Source organism: Ochotona curzoniae, unplaced genomic scaffold, assembly GCF_017591425.1.
Source record: "Ochotona curzoniae isolate NIBS_2020 unplaced genomic scaffold, NIBS_Ocur_1.0 scaffold_4683, whole genome shotgun sequence".
NCBI lineage: Eukaryota > Metazoa > Chordata > Mammalia > Lagomorpha > Ochotonidae > Ochotona > Ochotona curzoniae.
The window spans coordinates 27541651-27559736 of NW_024467121.1; the positions used below are offsets into that span (position 1 = coordinate 27541651).

At 39.6% G+C, this 18086-nt stretch overlaps 1 protein-coding gene across 1 annotated transcript in view; it reads right to left on the reverse strand.

Moving 5' to 3' along the window:
- Positions 1-18086, reverse strand: part of RYR2 (ryanodine receptor 2) — a 603900-nt gene that overhangs the window by 12963 nt on the left and 572851 nt on the right. Inside the window, exons 98-100 of the mRNA XM_040967818.1 lie at positions 10979-11039; positions 8119-8265; positions 5146-5280 (exon numbers count right to left, since the gene is read on the reverse strand). Coding sequence (XP_040823752.1) covers positions 5146-5280; positions 8119-8265; positions 10979-11039 — 343 coding nt within the window. The remainder of the gene's footprint in view (positions 1-5145; positions 5281-8118; positions 8266-10978; positions 11040-18086) is intronic.

Genomic DNA, 18086 nt, shown 5'->3' on the forward strand with positions numbered 1-18086 from the left:
CACATTCAAGGCTATGCTTTGTATTGAATTCTCCTTAGAAGTTCACATCCTGTAAGATTTGTCACTAGTGTGGCAATAATGAGATGGCAGAAGTTTTAAGAGATTGGGTTATGGAAAGGGAATTAATATAGTTTTTATGACACCAGGTCATTTCTTGTGACAGCAGGCTGTCATGAAATGATGCCAAGTCGGCCAACCTTGGGCTTCATTTGCATAGATCTACTTCTCTTTCCACTTCTTTACCATGTTGCTATCTAGCATCATGAGGCTTCCAGATACCCAATAAGCCTCTTTTGTTTACACATTATCTAGCATCAGGTAATCAATACTAGTAACAAAAAAGAGCTATAAAAACTTACAACAGAGCTGGAAATACCCCGTGTCACCCAAAAGTACAAAGATCCCTCAATCTGAAGAAAATCTGGCCTTGAAGTTCCAGCTAAGTTCATAGCTTAGAACATAAAAAGTTGAACTTCTTTACCCTAAAATAGGAAAAATCTCTGTTTTTTGGACCATGGCCCACATAATCAGGCATGATTAGCCACATAATAGCAGTTGTCTTCCTAAAGATTAAGAAAATCAATGAAAATACATAAAGAGACTAACATAAGATATAATCATGTACCTTTGCATCTGGCTGCCATAACAATAGTGACTCAACATACACAGCAATTGCACAAAGAGTAGCACAAATTTTCCCCCTTAACAATGCAAGAAAATAAGGACAGGGCATAGACTTTGCAAAAGTAAAGAGCATTTGATTAGTGCCTGGAACTGTGCCTAGGCAGCTTTAGCAAGTGAGGCAGCCAGTGTCCTGACAACATTCTGGATAACAGTTCAATTCCCTTTTCAGGCTGCATATTTCACATGTTGTTGAATGATTTCAATTATAAATAAAGTTTTTAACAATTCTGTGAAAAAAAATATAGTCATCTAAGGATACAATGAGTAAAAATAAACCTTTAACACAGTCAGGTGTGACTACAAGAGAGGCTTGATTAGCATGCTGTGGGGGTCTCACGATAACACAGGAGGGAGCCCCAGCATTGCATACTGACTCCACTACCCAAACCAACCTTCCCTCAGCCCGTCTAGAGCAATTCCCCAAGTGTTCTCCACAAGTGAGGAACCAAAGTCAGCTTTCTGCCCTGAGGCTGGTGCATTTTGAGATTGAGAAGCACTGTGGGGTATTTTTCTTGGGATATAAATAAACCTCCTAGGAGCACAAGTAGGAATGTTGTCTGCTGTTAGCATGTTGCCACATCTGCCTTGTGCCTTGAGGACTCCCCTCTCCTCGTTCTCAATGACGCAGTCGAGAGGCTGTAAGCAAGGGCAAAACTAAGGGCAACACATCCCAGAGATGAAGAACCACTGACACGCCCTCAGCACTGGTCATGGGATGGGGAGACGAGGGAGAAGGCGATGTGGGGATGTGGGGAGGGGTGGCAAACCCTCACATGTAAGTGCATTTTACTGATGGGTTATTTATAGGGTCCAGTCTCTTAGTGCATGGAATCCAGTTTTGTTACAGATGCAAGAAAAGTAACAAAAATTCATAAAATTATTTTTCTCTACTGTGCAAGAAAAAATAGGGAATGAAAGGAATGGAGACCCACCTACAAGGGGCAGGTGGAGCAGAGACCAATCAAGAGCGCTATGCAAAAGCAAACAAAAGTGCCTCCACACAAGGCACGTGGTTTACTTGCCAAGCAGAGAATCAGACAAGAGGATCAAAGAATAAATCTTGTGCTTCAGTCATGCTAATTGAGGATGAGGGGTTTGAGGTGTTATTTAAAAATATTCTGGTCTACATTCACTCTGATATCTTCAACTCTTTTGGTACTCACTTGCTGTTTCATTCGCAAGTCATTTTTATTTCCTTGACCACTGCCATTAAAAGTAACTTTTAAAATCCTGGTATTTTAAGAATCCATTACTTCAAAAGTTCTGTATCATTAAACATCTTACATTAGATCTTAGCAAAAAAGCTGAGGCTCCATCATTAAACAGCCAGTATGCAGCAGGAATGCTAATCAGGTAATAACCCTGCAAGCTCTTCTCAGGGACTGTGCTCAAACCTTAACTTCTGCAAAGGCCTTGACGCCCAAAGACCACTACACAAATACCATGAGAATCACTGGAGGTATGCACTGTGAGTTGGCACAGCAGAGAGCAATGACAAAAGTATGACTTCTTCATTTGAATAGTGTGACCTGTGATAAGTTGTTTAGAATCTCAGAGTCCTTGTCATAAAATCAGGATGATAGCACCTGCCAGAGCACAGAGTTGTCAGATGAAATGAACTCATGTTTATCAAGCGTGTTAGGCGATACTTGGGTTAACGTCACTTATGGTGACTGCTAGATTACTTCTTGGTAATACGATTATGATTTTGCAACTTGGTCACTGTTTTCTTCCTTTCGAGGAGTTCAGTCCACGTGACTGATCATAATCATCACACTCGTCTTTCACCATGGTCTCCACCCCCAGGAAAACACGACGTACGTTCTGAATGATTTTAATGGCATGGAATGATGGAACATTCTGAGTGCTTTCTGCACAGTAACACGATTTTCCCTGCTCTCAACCAGGTGTAACGCAGGGATGAAGAGGTTCTGGCCCCATACTCTCCTCCTAAGGCGCCCCTTTTGTTCTAGGCCTTCAAAGTTGTTACTGCGATCCAGGAAAATGGGGAGTATTCATTTTTATGTTGACAGACTATTGTGTATCTTCAAATTTTAAACAAACCACAGTTCATTAATGCTTTGAGATTTTTTTGTTTCCTTATTTAAAAATGTACAGAAGAGAAAGCCTGAATCAAGAATCTGAATCATGAAAACTGGAAAAATCATAATTTTTGGAGTATCTTTAAATTACTGATTAAATATAGGATATTTGTTTAAAAAGAGATTGAAGATTGGCAAATGCATGTTGATGATCACTTCTGATAAACATATACTTATTTTTAAAATATGTACATATTTATTTACTCATTAGAAAGGCAGAGACAGACATTCACGCACAATCAGAGAGCTAGGGACTCAATGCTGGTTACCCACATGGGTCACTGATGCATCCCAGACTCCGCCTTAGCAGGAAACTGGACTAAGATGCCATAGGTAGATAGCAAACCCAAACCCAGATACTCCGATATGGAACACTGCCTGTTGCCCTCCAGGCTCAATACCTAACCAAGAACTTTTTTCTTTCATTTTTTTTTGGAGGGGGGGCCGGAAGTGGGGGAACTTTTTACAGACATAAGGAAGCCTTGGGTTGGAAATGGTTGACGCACAGGTAAGCAGTGAATTAAGCACAGGTGACTTGAGTCACTGTTCCGTTCACTGCCCCAGGGCTGACACTAGGAGGCATAAACTCTGTAATGTCTCTATCCTACCCTGCCAAGAAGGAGTCTCAACATGTGCCTAGACAATTTTTGCAAGAACTGAATTAAACTTCCTTTCATAACTTGGTGGAAAGAAACAATTTTAGAATTTTAAAACCAAAAGACATAATATATATTTGGTAAAAATGAATTCAGACAGGAGAGAATTATACATAATGAAAAGCATATGCTTTCGCTCTCCCTCACGCTGTGCTGTGACTGCCTATATGAATATTTTTACCAGTTTCCTATTTTTGAATGCCACCAGAAAAACATGTATGCACTTTATCTAAAATATGCGTTCTAGCGTATATGTGAGTACAACCTTAGATTATTAGAACCCTATCCTAATACTATTCGGGATACTGTTTTCTTCCTCATTTAAATGTAATATGTCTCCCTCCCTATTAGCAAATATAGATACCCTTATTGGTCAGTATATGTATGCATTTTATGCTCATTTAGATGATTTATAATTGTGCATACTGCTAATGTCCTTGAAAACACAGACGCACATTTGTGAGCAAACTTTCAGGTAAACTGCTGGCAGGGAACCGACAGTGCAAAACATATGTATATGAAGTGTCTATAAAGAAGTTCATAGAAAATGCAAATTATGAAAAAAGTACAGATTTCAAAGTTTTTGTACTTCAAGGTATTAATTACATTTTCAAATATTTTTGAAGGAGTCTTGCACTTAAAATTTTGATTTTTTTAGGATTTCTCTGAAGTTTTCAGGTCAACTCAAATTTTCAAACTGAGTCATGAAATGATTTTTCCCATCAATTCATCAACTGTAGGTGTGAAAATTTAAAAGCTTGCAAATGTATAGGCAAAAAAACCAGTGGTTTGCCATTGTCCTGATGTAGATTTTTCCCATTCAAACAGAAACTGAGCATCTTTTCACATTTATAACCCTACTGAATTTATTCTAACAATTATCTGGTTATGTAATTTGCCTAGTGCTTTACTGTCTATTTTTCTTATTGATACTATAAGGACTTTATGAGGATCTATGTTATTCTGTCATTTATATTTGAGGATTTTATTTCATTTTTACTTTACATCTTTTTCAAGACCCTACCCTGCCCCTTTGCTCTGTCATTCCACAGTGCCTAACCATCTTAATTGTTAGTCTTTATAATATCGGTGGTTTTCTGTCCTCATTCACTGAGGGGCTTATGTACTTCTTGAGTAATTTTACTGTCCTTACGCCTTCCTCTCCACCTTCCATCTCAAGCACAACTGTGTAGGTACTCCAGTTAGGAGCTCATTGAAGGATACATCTCTTTCCACGACAATGTGAACAAACTGTACCTCATGCTCCCCTTCCTAACTGTAAGACCTGGTGTATGATAATTTCTGATTTGTCAATATGAGGGAATCACTTAGTACAACAGTCATATAAAGCAACACGAAAACTTTACTATCTGTTGATTATGAAAAGGAGAGCAAAAATTTTCTCCAGGATAATTTAACCTTTCACGCTGGAATACATAAACAACGGGCTAAAGTGATAATGTTACTTCTAGTTCTGTTACTCCAGAATTTTTATTTCAGACTGCACAGCAATATAGAAAATCAACAGAAATGATGCTTCATATTTTTCTATAAATGGATGTTATTCATTTTAAACATTCATTCTACTTTCTACTATATGCACTTTGTTTTCCATTCTGAACTTTAAGAGTAAATACACAAATACTTTAATTGATGAAGTTCAAATTTTTGCATTCATATGAGATCAAAGTTGATACACTTACTGTGAGCATATCATCACATTTCATGTCCGGTGTATCACCATCTTCACTTTTGTTGTAGAATTTTCGGAAAAAATTGAATGCCACTACCGTATACAGGTACACAACAACAGCTAATAAGCCAACTGTTAACACAAGCTGAAAGGCAATGTGACATTGAACAGTGATTAAAAACACAGGGCCTATGATTGAGATACTTGACATCTGTGTGGGCGGATGTATGCCATGAACAACAATGATGCATTTACTTACTAGAAGTTAATGGGTAATATAACCTCACTAACATCCACTGTTACAGGCCACCTAGTGGATAAATGTATTTTAATATTCTATTTATCAAGTTTTCATACTATTTCCTGCAAAACTTTCCCATTTTAATTGACTAGCAAATGCAGAATATCTAGAACATGAATGAACTGCGGTGAAGCCTCACCTGCAAACTAAACAAATCGCTGAAAATATTCATTTTTATTACCTGAATATTTAATGGTTGATACTACACGAATTTCTTGTCTACTTATCTATTTTAGAGGCACTGAGAAAGGGGAAGAGATAGAGTATGTTTATTATCAACAAGCTGTTTGTAACCTCCAGTGCTCAGGGGCTAACGCCCATCCATGCATTGTGGAGTGAAGTGCAAGCCTCCCCATCAGTGCCATCTGTGTCGGTCCAAATGTCAAACCATGACTTCCGCTTTTTGTAAATAATTTACCTTCATTATAAAACCTATCTGACTTTTAGTATAGCAAAATAAATTATTTTTGCTTTTTAATCACACCCCATGACACAAGTTTATATTACTTCTGAAACCTGAAAAATGCAACTTGTGTTAATATAATCTAAATATTTTTAAACATAAATCTGAGAAGACTTTCTCTGTTCACAAAAAGCAACAATCAAAATGTAAAGCACCAACCAAACTACTGACCACTAACATTACAGAACGTTAATTTTCTCAGTGCATCATTAAATGTTTTTATTCACCTTTATATAATTATTTGAATTTCAATTAATGTATTATTATATATAGATAAATGGGATACTTTAAAATTCATACTTAATAAAAAAGGACCTTTCTTTTAGGTGAAAGAAACACTTGAAATCCACACACAGATTTTTTTGTAAAATCATTTCCATAACATTTTGAAGACTTTTTATATACATGGATTTCAAAATTTTTACCAAAATAACATCATCTTTTTTTTTTTTTACTCTATTAACAAACTTTTTTTCAGGAGCCTCTACATTTGATATACTCAATATCACATGTGAAATCTGTAACCACTAAGTTGCTGAAATATATTTCTGATTATATCATAGACATTCTAAACATATTAAAAATGCATTGTCCTTGACTACAAATGTGTCCACTGATTAAATCTTTATAAGTAACTTCATGCTTTTCTAGAGAAATATGTGATCCCTAATGCATTAATTAATTTATATAGATCAGGTGTAATGCCAGCGTAAATGTCTGTATATTTAAGTGCTACAACACTCCATACTTTGGAAAATAACAGAGGAGCTCAGACATGAATTAAAAGTAGTACAAGAACGAATTAAAAGTAGTACAAGAATGAATTAAAAGTAGTACCAGTATAGAGAATCATACAATAGATTCAGCCTCTCAGTGCTTTACATATGCCAGGAGTTCAAGCTACTGACCAACTGACGAGTGCGTATAGAAGAGTTCTGTCATTGGACATACAGCTTGCCATGCACACATCACAGTCACGTTCAGAACCTAAAGTGACGTATGTAGGAGCCATGTGCCAGAATTTGGAAAACACCAGTTACCACAATGTGAATTTTACTACAGACACCATTTAAGTTTTCTGGAGTGATGTTACATCTGTTGGACTGAAAGACTCTAGAAGAGAAGGTCTTTGTTCATCCACATAACTAGTAAAATGTGTTACTACTCAGTGGACATTTGAAAAAATTGCAAATTAATTGATAAATGATGCTTCTGCAACATGTTTCATAGCAAACAAAAATTTTTAATGTTATAACAAAGCTCTGTCAGATGTAAGTTGATTATCTAGACCGAGTTAATTTTCTTTCAAGTCAGTATTACCTAATCAAATATGAAGCATTTTACTTATTCCATCTATTTAAAAGTGGAGAAAAGAGTATATTGACATTCAGCTTTACAATGCTGCATTAAAGTGGATGCCAGGATTGTGGCATCCCTAGTAAACCCTGTACCGGCAACACTGGCATCCCATAAGGGAACTGGCTTGCTTCCTACCTGCTCCTCTTCTGACCCAGCTCCCAGCTAACACACCGGGGGAAGCAGCAGGGCATGGCCCAAATGCTTTGGTTCCTGTTCCCATGTGAGAAATCTGGAAGATGCTTTTGGCTCCTGGCTTTAGACTGACCCAGCTATGTCTGCTGTCCACTTGGGGAATGACCAATCACATGGAAGAGTCTCTTTTCTTCCTCCCTCTTTGTTCTCTGATTCTTCCTGTCTGTGTAAGTCTGCCTTTAAAAATAAATACATTTAATACTTAAAAATTAGATTAAATTGGATTGTAGCATATTACAATTTACTAGCAATATTTGTGTAACACTGATTCAGGCTTCTACAACTTATTTTGGCTTCACATTATACGAAACGGAGAAAGCACCAGTCCAGGAGTGATATGATGACTGATTTCCTGAGTATCTAACTTTTGCCAGGAGTTACTACTTTTTCATAAAAATGCAATAATTACTTTTCTTATTTTTTCATTTCAAGAATTACAGAAATTGAGATTTAGAAACCTTAATGAATTTAGCTTTTTGGCTAATCCAAGGCTTGAACTTCAGGTGACACTAACTCGACTCATCTCAGGCTTAGAAGGAAAAAGGTGTGGACTTCTTTCAAACAGAATCTTGAAAACCGCACATTGATGTTTGAGTGTTGGTTTTATTTATGTTGGCTGTGTTTGTTATTCATAGTTTCCGTTACGGGGGAAAAAGATAAACATTTACCTGTTTGCCATTGTGAGTTACTGATGACAAGATGGTTCTCAATGTTTTGAATCCCATAGCAATGTCAAGAAGATGAGCAGCAAAAAAAAAGTTGTTATAATGTCCAAGAATGGACATGGTCATATACCAGGCCAGGTAGAGGAAGGACTATGGAGACAAAACCAGGTTTGGAAAGCACATTAGATATTGGAACACATGACTATAATAAAAATTACTCTGGTTTAACTCTATCACAACTTCTCCATCTATCTCATCATCTTAGACCATAAATGTATACATATCTTTGGGATGTGTATCCACCTGTCCTTCAAACACACACCTGTTTAATTTGTTCTCAAAGATCTGATGTCACTCCCCTTTTAAAGGAGAGTGGCTTCGCAACTAAAGTGCTAGATGATCGAAGGCAGATGCATGTACAACATAGATGAGGGTAACAAAAACACTTTATAAAAAGCAGGTTTTTGCGTATAATCAAGTCTTCCACAGGGATATGTTCCATCAGTATGAAGGATCAGAAGACAGATGATAAAAACACAGAGAAAACAGGCCAGATGAACAGAACCAGAAATGGCCATCACATCTAGCTGAGTGTTGCTGGACTGTCAAGAGTGAGAAGGGCAGTAAAGGTGTTTCAGAACTAGCAACTGAGTGACTCTACTTACATCCATGACCTAGTTCCCAAACCAAAAAATCAAATATGCTTTGGGGGAAAATCATATTTCTCTTTCATAGAGAAAAATTACTGACTTTAACTTAACAGAATTTTCCAACCTTGGAACTACTGATACTGTAGACCTGACAATTCTTTCTTGAGGTGGCATGCTGCACACAGCAGGGTGTTCAGCAGCATCTATCAGCTACAAACAGCACTGCCTTGTGCTGCCCATGACAAAAGATCTCACCAGATATTGACAAAGGTTTCCTGGGGAGGAAATGGCTGGATTGAGAACCCTGATTTTACAGTTAACAAACCAAATCAATGTTCCCTCTCTCTTGGACATGAGATGGAATTCGGTGGGGAGTAGTGAAGGAGAAGTATATAAGTTTGCCATGGAACATTCAGATCATGGCATTGAGCAAGGTGTTGAGAAACATAAAAGCTAAAGAAAAGGGACATGTTCACGAGCCTAATATGATCAAGTATGTAAGTAACAGCTGAGGCAAGAGTGAAGTGATGGATTCCACACTCATGCTTCCAAGTTATACCTGGGCAAAATGTGTATGTGCGCGCACGTGCACACACACACACACACACACACACACACACACACACACATCTGTAGCATTAATATGTCTCATGTTGCAAGCCGCATCTGTATGCACTGGCCACATGCTGTGCCTAAAATGGCGCCGGCCGGAGAAGCCACACCTTCGTGTAGCCTTCGCGGTACTGCGCAGGCGCCTAGCGCATGTGCAGTGAGCTGCGGCGTGGCCGGCACGTGAACACTGGGGACTGACGAATCCGGTCGCCCAGGACCCTGCGTGATCATGACGCCGACCTATCATCGGCGGAGGCGGGGCCAGTCAGCACATAAGAGCAGAAAGCCTGCCGGGGTCGCCCCCTTCCTCTTCCTCATCTTTGTGCGCGCAATAAACTTTACCGCAGAAGGCTTCACTCGCGTCTGCGTCTTATTGCGGGACAATAAGACACGTGGGCGCGACAGTCTCAGACACTGCATGGGGTACACAGTTACACTAAAATTATTTGGTTTTGGTCATACACATCATCAACTCTACCAGGAATCCTTTATTTTACCTGTTTTAAAATTTTCTGAATACTTGTTGAGAGATAATTAGTCAAACAGAAACCACTAAACTGCAGGTGGATGAAAGCCTCTTAAGGTATCAGAAAGATGTTTGAAGTTCTCTCTTCAATTTACTTGAGATTGTGTCTCTGCCCAAACTCTCCACAAGACAGGAAAAGTGCATAGCAAGGTGAATACAATGGAAAGGCTGAGCTGGGCACGAGTGGACCATGTAAGGAATGTGGCATACACAACTGTCCTTAGCAGGAAGAGACAACAAGGATTGGCTACTAGAAAGGGAACAAGCAACAGGAGCCACTGCTGAAGTTGCTTCCTTATTGTTCATCGAACTGTTTGCATTATCACAAAAACACACTTCAAAGTTTACAGAGGCTTATAATTCCAAATAACATTTAAAGATACTTTTTTTCTCTGAAAAAATACAAAAGAAAATGGTTTTCTTTCTCTCAATTAGTCTTTTTTTTTTTAACCAAATGGTCTCTATAAAATAAAAACAAGTTCCAAGTATATATCCATATGCCATGGTGCTTCAAAAAGTTTATGGAAAATAGAACTAAAAGATCAGATTATTTCACATAAAATATTTGAAATTCATGCATACTTTCTATAATATGCATTTTCACAAACTTTTTGCAGACTTCTCATATTAATTAAAACTGCCAGCTCTCTCAGGATTTCACTCTTTAGATTTCACACTGAATTTACAGTGAACTTGAGTTCTATTTAATGGCCGTTAACCCAACTTCCACTGTCTTGGTCTCCCTCCTGCCTCACCCTGCCTTGAGTCCAGAGCTCTACCTTAAAAAGCCCTCCTAATGGCTCAGTTACAGCCAGTAGAAACCTGTAAAATAGGCTTACTACACATTATTTTGCATCTCAATTTCTCGTCCTTATGTAAACATTTTTATTTCATCTTTCAGCTTTTCAAAGAAATGAAATGAGAAATTGGCTGCTTAATCTTATCCCTCCATGGCCTATCTCAAATATGGTGTTTTAAATGAACTGGTTTGTAAGTAGCTTTCTTCTTAACAATCTGTCTATCCATAGATTCATCTGAGCCAAGTGCATTTTTTTTGTTAATAAAGTAGACTTACATTGTCAGTGAAAACAACTCCTAGTTTCCACATCTGATATTTCACATCAATAGAGTTCAATCTGGAAAAATAAAAGAAGAACAAATGTCAAAGATTCATACATTAGAGACAGCCTGCTGGCAGAAATTTCCTATGGAATAAGACTGGAGAGCTTCCCAGGAGACTAGACCTGTAACTTTAAGAGAATACATATTGTTTTCCCTTTACATATTCTCATTGATACAAGCTAACTGCTGACTTTGTGAATAATCAGAACTTTTATTTAATTTAATGAATGAATATTATAAATATCAGGTACCGATTCCAGGTAAATGTCTAGAGCCAGAAGGACAATCAGGAAGAATGATCACTTGCTTTGAAGAGTCACGCTGATATTGAAAACCAGCTAAACTCATGATCTTCCGTAACTTCAATCCAATTCTCAGCCATTTTTTTAAGTGTTCTTGCTTACTAACACAATAGCAAAAGCATTTTGAAGCAGGTTTCCCTCCCCCAGACTGCTGGCTTCTAGAATGATCCTGTTTCCTTGCAGCAGCCCTTTCTTCAACTAGCTGGCCAGACCCAGTGTCCTGCTATGGGGATTGCCGACTCTGTGCGTGTGTGTGTTAGTTTTACAGCAAGTGCCAGGGGAGAAAATGGACAGCTTGCTCTGACAACATTTTCCAGAGTTCTGGGATGCTTCTTTAGAGGGATTTTGTCAGCATAAAGCACAGTCACTTCTGTCATTTGTCATCTAAGTCCTTTCTCTTTCACTTTTTCCTTCCTACATTATGCAGAAGCTAAAATCACTATATGTATCGTATTTATTTCTGAAAACTGTCCTAAATTAATCAGTATGTTTGCATCAAACTTTGCTAACTTTCATGATGATATTTTTATAACTACATTCCAAAAGAATAATTTTCTGGCTAAAATAATAATAAAGACTTGCATGCCTGTCTTTATTGATTTGGTAGCTATATTCATTTCAGAAATAAAAATGCTTTCTCATTTTTCGCTTCCTCTAGCTTTCAGAAAACTCATCTCTGTTCTCTTTTAGATCTAGGTTGGAATTTAATCTTTACCTTTGGTTCTCATGACATTTTGTAGACACATCTCTTCACCACCATTTCCCAAATGGGTTTGTAGTTGAAACGGTAAGAGGGTATAATCTGTTCACACATATCCCCTACCAGCCTGTAACTGTTTTGTGGAAAGGACATTATCATTCACAACATTACAAAATGTATCTCAATCAATATATGCTGAATTGATTTTATTTTCATATTGAAATGAAACTTCTTAATTCTCATTTTTGCAGACTATGTGAAAAGTGACTTATGAGCTAGAAGTGATGGTGCTTTCGTCAGCCTTTCAGGCATGTAGTATGACCTTTGCAGGTAGTTGACACTGAAGGACTTGAAGTAATGTAAATATACTCAAAATGCTTGTGGAAAAGGAATTAAGAATAATAATTTTGTACAGAGAGTTTTAAAAATCACATATTATTTGGATACATGGTTTCTTTATGCACTCTTCCTTCAATGGGTATTCAACAGAAAAAAAGTGATAACCAATGAGATACATCAATAAAGATACCTTTGGTGTTTGGCCAACATATTCACCTAGGATAAAATAGCACTGTACTACACAATCATAAATATGTGCATTTTCAAAGAAATATTAGCATTCCTGATTGACTGAGACCATAAATACACAAAGAAGAAAAGACGAACATGTTTTTATGGGAAAGTAACTATAACTTTCTTCCTGGAACACTGAATGGGGACAAAAAGAAACTACATTTTTACAAAGCACATGTGCTTTATCTTTAATCCAGAAATGCATGCAGCTATTTGTTCTATGTGTAAACTTGTTAGATTTGATCGCAGGTTAATTCAATTTAACTAAATTATTTATTTCGTTCTAGTTCTAATATAACACTATTCCTTGTAAGTACTATGAATAGTATTTACCTTTAAATTAAATTTTCCAAGAAACAATGTGACTGGCAAATAATTTTGGCTACTAAAGCTCTACTACTTAAAACAATACAGTAGTTACATGAATTGGATACCAACTTTGAACATTTGTAAGAGTACTACATTGTTTCCTTTCTATAAAGCTTAAGAAAATTAACACCTTGGAGCGAAGATGGCCGACGTAGGAGGAAGGCTGTGAGGGAGCGTCTAGTGAGAGAGGGATAGAACGCTACAGAAGCAGCAAAGAGGAACAGCAGGGAACCGCAGGGAGAGGTCCGTGAAGCTCCCTGGGACAGTGTGGAGCCAAAAAGATCCACAAAACTCGGAAGAACAACGAGAACGGAGCAGGGCAAAGTCAGAGAAACCGACATCCCACTCTAGACCCGCTGAGTCACTTTTGAAAACGGCCTGACGGGAGACGCGGCCAGCTCGGAGGCAGGGAGATCAGGGGGATCGTCGCTGGTGGGAGGCCTTCGGCAGCGGTGGAGGCAGACTGCAGCAGCCGGACGTTTGGTGAGCGGGGGGTTGACGTGGCAGCCTCCGCATTTCTCGCCCCCTGCTGAGATTCCAGCCTCTGAGAAGGCGGAGCAGGCGGCCGAAACTGTTGGGTCTGTGTGGAACTACGCACAGTGGTGTTGTGTTGGTGGCTGAGGGGGGCCGCGGGAAGGCGCCTCGGAAGTTCCTGCGCTGAGGGGACCAGTGCGGCTCGGTGCGCAGAGGCAGCTGGCGAGGGTCTGGAGTCCCCCACATCCTGCCTGGTGAGTGCACGAAACCACCGAGCGCACTGGTGAGTGCGCGCCGCACCGAGCGGGCTGGGCACCCCGCCTGCAGCAGCAGCACCTCCGCAGCGCAGGTGTCAGGTGTCAGGAGAGCTCAGATTTGGGAAGTGTAGCGCTGTGTGTCCCTGACACGCAGGTACCACTCCCATAGAGTGAACTGCTCACTTCTCGCCTCCCACCCTGCAGTTCTGAGCGTGGGCGACCCACCAGGAGAGCCCTGAAAACTCCTGCACCAAACTGACACGGTGCGAACCTGCCGTGAAGTCATTATAACAGGGCGCCTGGGTCACTCCTCCGCTAAGGGCCTGTGTGGGGGAGCCACACGGGAGCAGGGGCTCTGAACACCCACACACCACGAGTGGTGGATTCACTGCACAAGAGCCACGCCTGGAAAGTGCCTCACCCACAGTCCCGTGTGTGGGAGACGCACCAGGTGGGCTCTGAAAAACCCTGCAGTCCCTGACACGGAGAACGCAGGGAGAAAGCACATAAAACCTTCTACGCCCTGCGGATTCCCGTGAAGGGGGCACACCCAGAGAGCGCCTCCATCCTTCCACGCCCTGGGGTGTCACACCTGTAGAAGAGGTGCCCAGAGTGTGCCTGGAATCCACTGGGCCCCCAAGGTGGTGCTCTACAGCCCCGGGCCCTGAGAACGCACCAACGGTGCCTTGAAAATAACCACGCCCGGCAACACCACGCCTGCAGGCTCCAATCTCTACAGGAAAGCACCTGACAGCCCCTCAACACACGGGTCCATTTGCCTCACCAGAATACACCAACGCAATGGGAAAAACCACCAGAAAGAGTTGTGCTCCAGATGAAAGAGCCAGCACCCCACCAAACAAGGGCCAAAAGCCATTATCAATATCGACGATACGAGATGAAGACATGGAAGTGTTACCAGCAAAGGAATTGATGAAAATAATGCTAAAATTTCTCAGAGACGTGGACACAAAGCTGGAAGACTACCAGAACCGCATAATCACCGAAATACAACAAATCAAAACCAAACTGGACGCCCAAGATAATAAGATTGAAAGCCTCATCAACAGAATAAATGCGGCAGAGGAAAGGATCTCTGAAACAGAAGACACACAAAATGAAAGTGCCCAGCGAATCAAACAGCTGGAGACAAACCTCAGCAAAACTAATAAAATGATGCAAGAGATGAAGGATTACCTTAGAAAATTGAATATTCGGATCATCGGCCTCCCCGAGGGAGTAGAAAGAGAATCTGGGATGCAAGCAGTGTTCGATGAAATTATACAGGAAAACTTCCAAAACACTTGGAACATGAATCCACCCCGCATACAGGATGGACAGAGAACTCCCAACAGACATGATCCAAAGAGATCTTCACCCAGACACACGGTGCTCAAGTTCTACTCCAATGAAGACAAAGAAGGAATCCTGAGACAAGTACGAAGTAGAGAAAAGATCACATACAGGGGAAAACCCATCAGAATCACTGCTGACTTCTCCGAAGAGACCCTACAAGCAAGGAGAGAATGGACAAAGATCTTCCAAGTCCTGAAACAAAACAACTGTCAACCAAAAATAATCTACCCAGCAAAGATCTCATTTGTATATGAGAACGAAATCAGATACTTCAATAGCAAAGAAAAACTAGAAGAATATGTCTACACAAAACCAGCTCTGCAAAGTCTCCTTAGAAATGCGCTAGTCCCGGACAAAAAGGAGGCAAATCACAAACAAAGTTGGCAAATAAGAAGGTCTCCAAACTAAAGGCCGCACAAACAAGACAATTACATAGGCAACAACACACACACAACACAATCACATGGCAGGGCAAAATTGCAACCTCTCAATTTTAACTCTCAACACAAATGGTCTAAATTCACCAATCAAACGACAGAGATTAATAGAATGGATCATCAAACAAGACCCAACCATCTGTTGCCTACAAGAAACGCATCTAACCAGAAAGGATGCAAAGAAACTGAAAGTGAAGGGATGGAAAAAGATATTCCACGCCAATAGACGAGAAAAAAAAAGCTGGGGTAGCTATCCTAATTTCAGACGAGATAGATTTCATTCTAACTAACATCAAAAGAGACAGGGAAGGCCATTTTATACTGGTGAAAGGAATGATCCATCAAGAAGCAATCACCATCATTAATGTTTATGCACCGAATCTTAATGCACCTACTTACGTAAAGCAATTACTTACAGACTTAAGGGAAGACATAGACACCCGCACAATTCTTGTAGGCGATCTCAACACACCTCTAACAACAATGGACCGGTCTACGAAACAAAAACTCAACAAAGAAACAACAGAGCTCACACAAACAATAGAACAACTGGACTTAGTAGACATATATAGAACTTTTTATCCTAAGGCCACAGACTATACATTCTTCTCAGCGGTGCATGGCACCTTCTCCAGAATCGACCACATGATAGGACATAAAGCGAATCTAAACAACTTCCAAAACATTAGTATCATACCATGTACCCTCTCAGACCACCATGGGATGAAACTGGTAATCAACAACTCAAAACTCCCCAGGAAGTATAGGCACTCTTGGAAATTGAACAATATGCTATTAAACGAACAATGGGTCAGAGAAGAAATTAAAGATGAGATCAAAAAATTCATGGAAACCAATGAAAACTCTGATACAACATTCCAAAACTTGTGGGACACCGCCAAAGCAGTGCTACGAAGTAGATTCATCGCAATCGGAGCGCATGTCAAGGCCCAAGAAAGACGCCAAATACAGGAACTAACCTCACACCTCCAGGATCTGGAAAAACAGCAGCAGAAGAGTCCCACGCACAATAGGAAACAAGAAATCATCAAAACAAGGGAGGAGATAAACCAAATAGAAATCAAAAAAACTATACATAAAATCAACAAATCAAAAAGTTGGTTTTTTGAGAAAATAAACAAAATAGACACTCCACTGGCCCGATTGACCAAAAAAAAACAAGAGAAAGTGAGAATCAACAGCATTAAAGATGAAAAAGGCAACATAACAACAGACACTGCAATCATTAAGAAAATAATTAGAAATTACTACAAAGAACTGTACTCCCACAAATTTGAGGACCACCAAGAAATAGAAAAGTTCTTGGACTCCCACCATTTACCAAAACTCAGTCCGGAGGCAACTGCAGAATTAAATAAACCCATAACCGAGGTAGAGATTGAAACAGTCATCAAGGATCTCCCAACGAAAAAAAGCCCAGGCCCAGACGGCTTCACTACAGAATTCTACAAAACATTCCGAACAGAACTAACCCCAATCCTCTACAAGCTCTTCAAAACAATAGAGGAGGAAGCAACCCTCCCAAACTCATTCTATGAAGCCAACATCACCTTAATCCCAAAACCGGATAGAGAACCATCAGAGAAGGAAAACTACAGACCTATTTCTCTGATGAACATTGATGCTAAAATTCTCAACAAAATCCTAGCCAATAGAATTCAAAAAATCATCAGACAGATCATTCATCCGGATCAAGTAGGATTCATCCCTGGAATGCAGGGATGGTTCAACATTCGGAAATCCATAAATGTTATAAACCATATCCAAAAACTGCAAAACAAGAACCACATAATAGTTTCAATAGATGCAGAAAAAGCTTTCGACAAAATCCAACACCTCTTCATGCTAAAAACTCTAGCCAAAGTAGGCATAGATGGGAAAATCCACAACATAATTAAAGCAATTTATGAAAAACCCAACGCCAGTATCATACTGAATGGAGAAAAGCTAGAACCCTTCCCACTGAGATCTGGAACAAGACAAGGGTGCCCACTATCACCACTGCTATTCAACATAGTCCTAGAGGTACTTGCAGAGGCCATAAGACAAGAAAAAGAAATCAAAGGCATACGTATAGGAAACGAAGAAGTCAAGCTTTCACTATATGCAGATGACATAATCCTATACATAGAAAAACCAGGAGACTCAATACAGAAACTGCTAGAACTTATACGAGAGTTTGGCAGAGTGGCGGGGTACAAAATTAACGAACGAAAATCAAGCCATAGTGTACGCAAATAACACCAAGATGGAAGAAGATCTAACCAACAGGATACCATTCAAAATAGCAGAGAGAAGTATGAAGTATTTGGGAATAAATCTAACCAAAAGTGTAGGAGACCTATTCGAAGAAAACTACAAACTATTTAAAAAGGAAATTGAACAAAACCTCAAAAGATGGAATAACATCCCGTGCTCCTGGATAGGCAAAATCAATATCATTAAAATGTCTATACTACCACAAGCAATATACATTTTCAACGCAATTCCAATCAAATTGCCCAAAACATTCTTCACGGAACTGGATACAATGATTCAACAGTTCATCTGGAAACACAAAAAACCACAAATA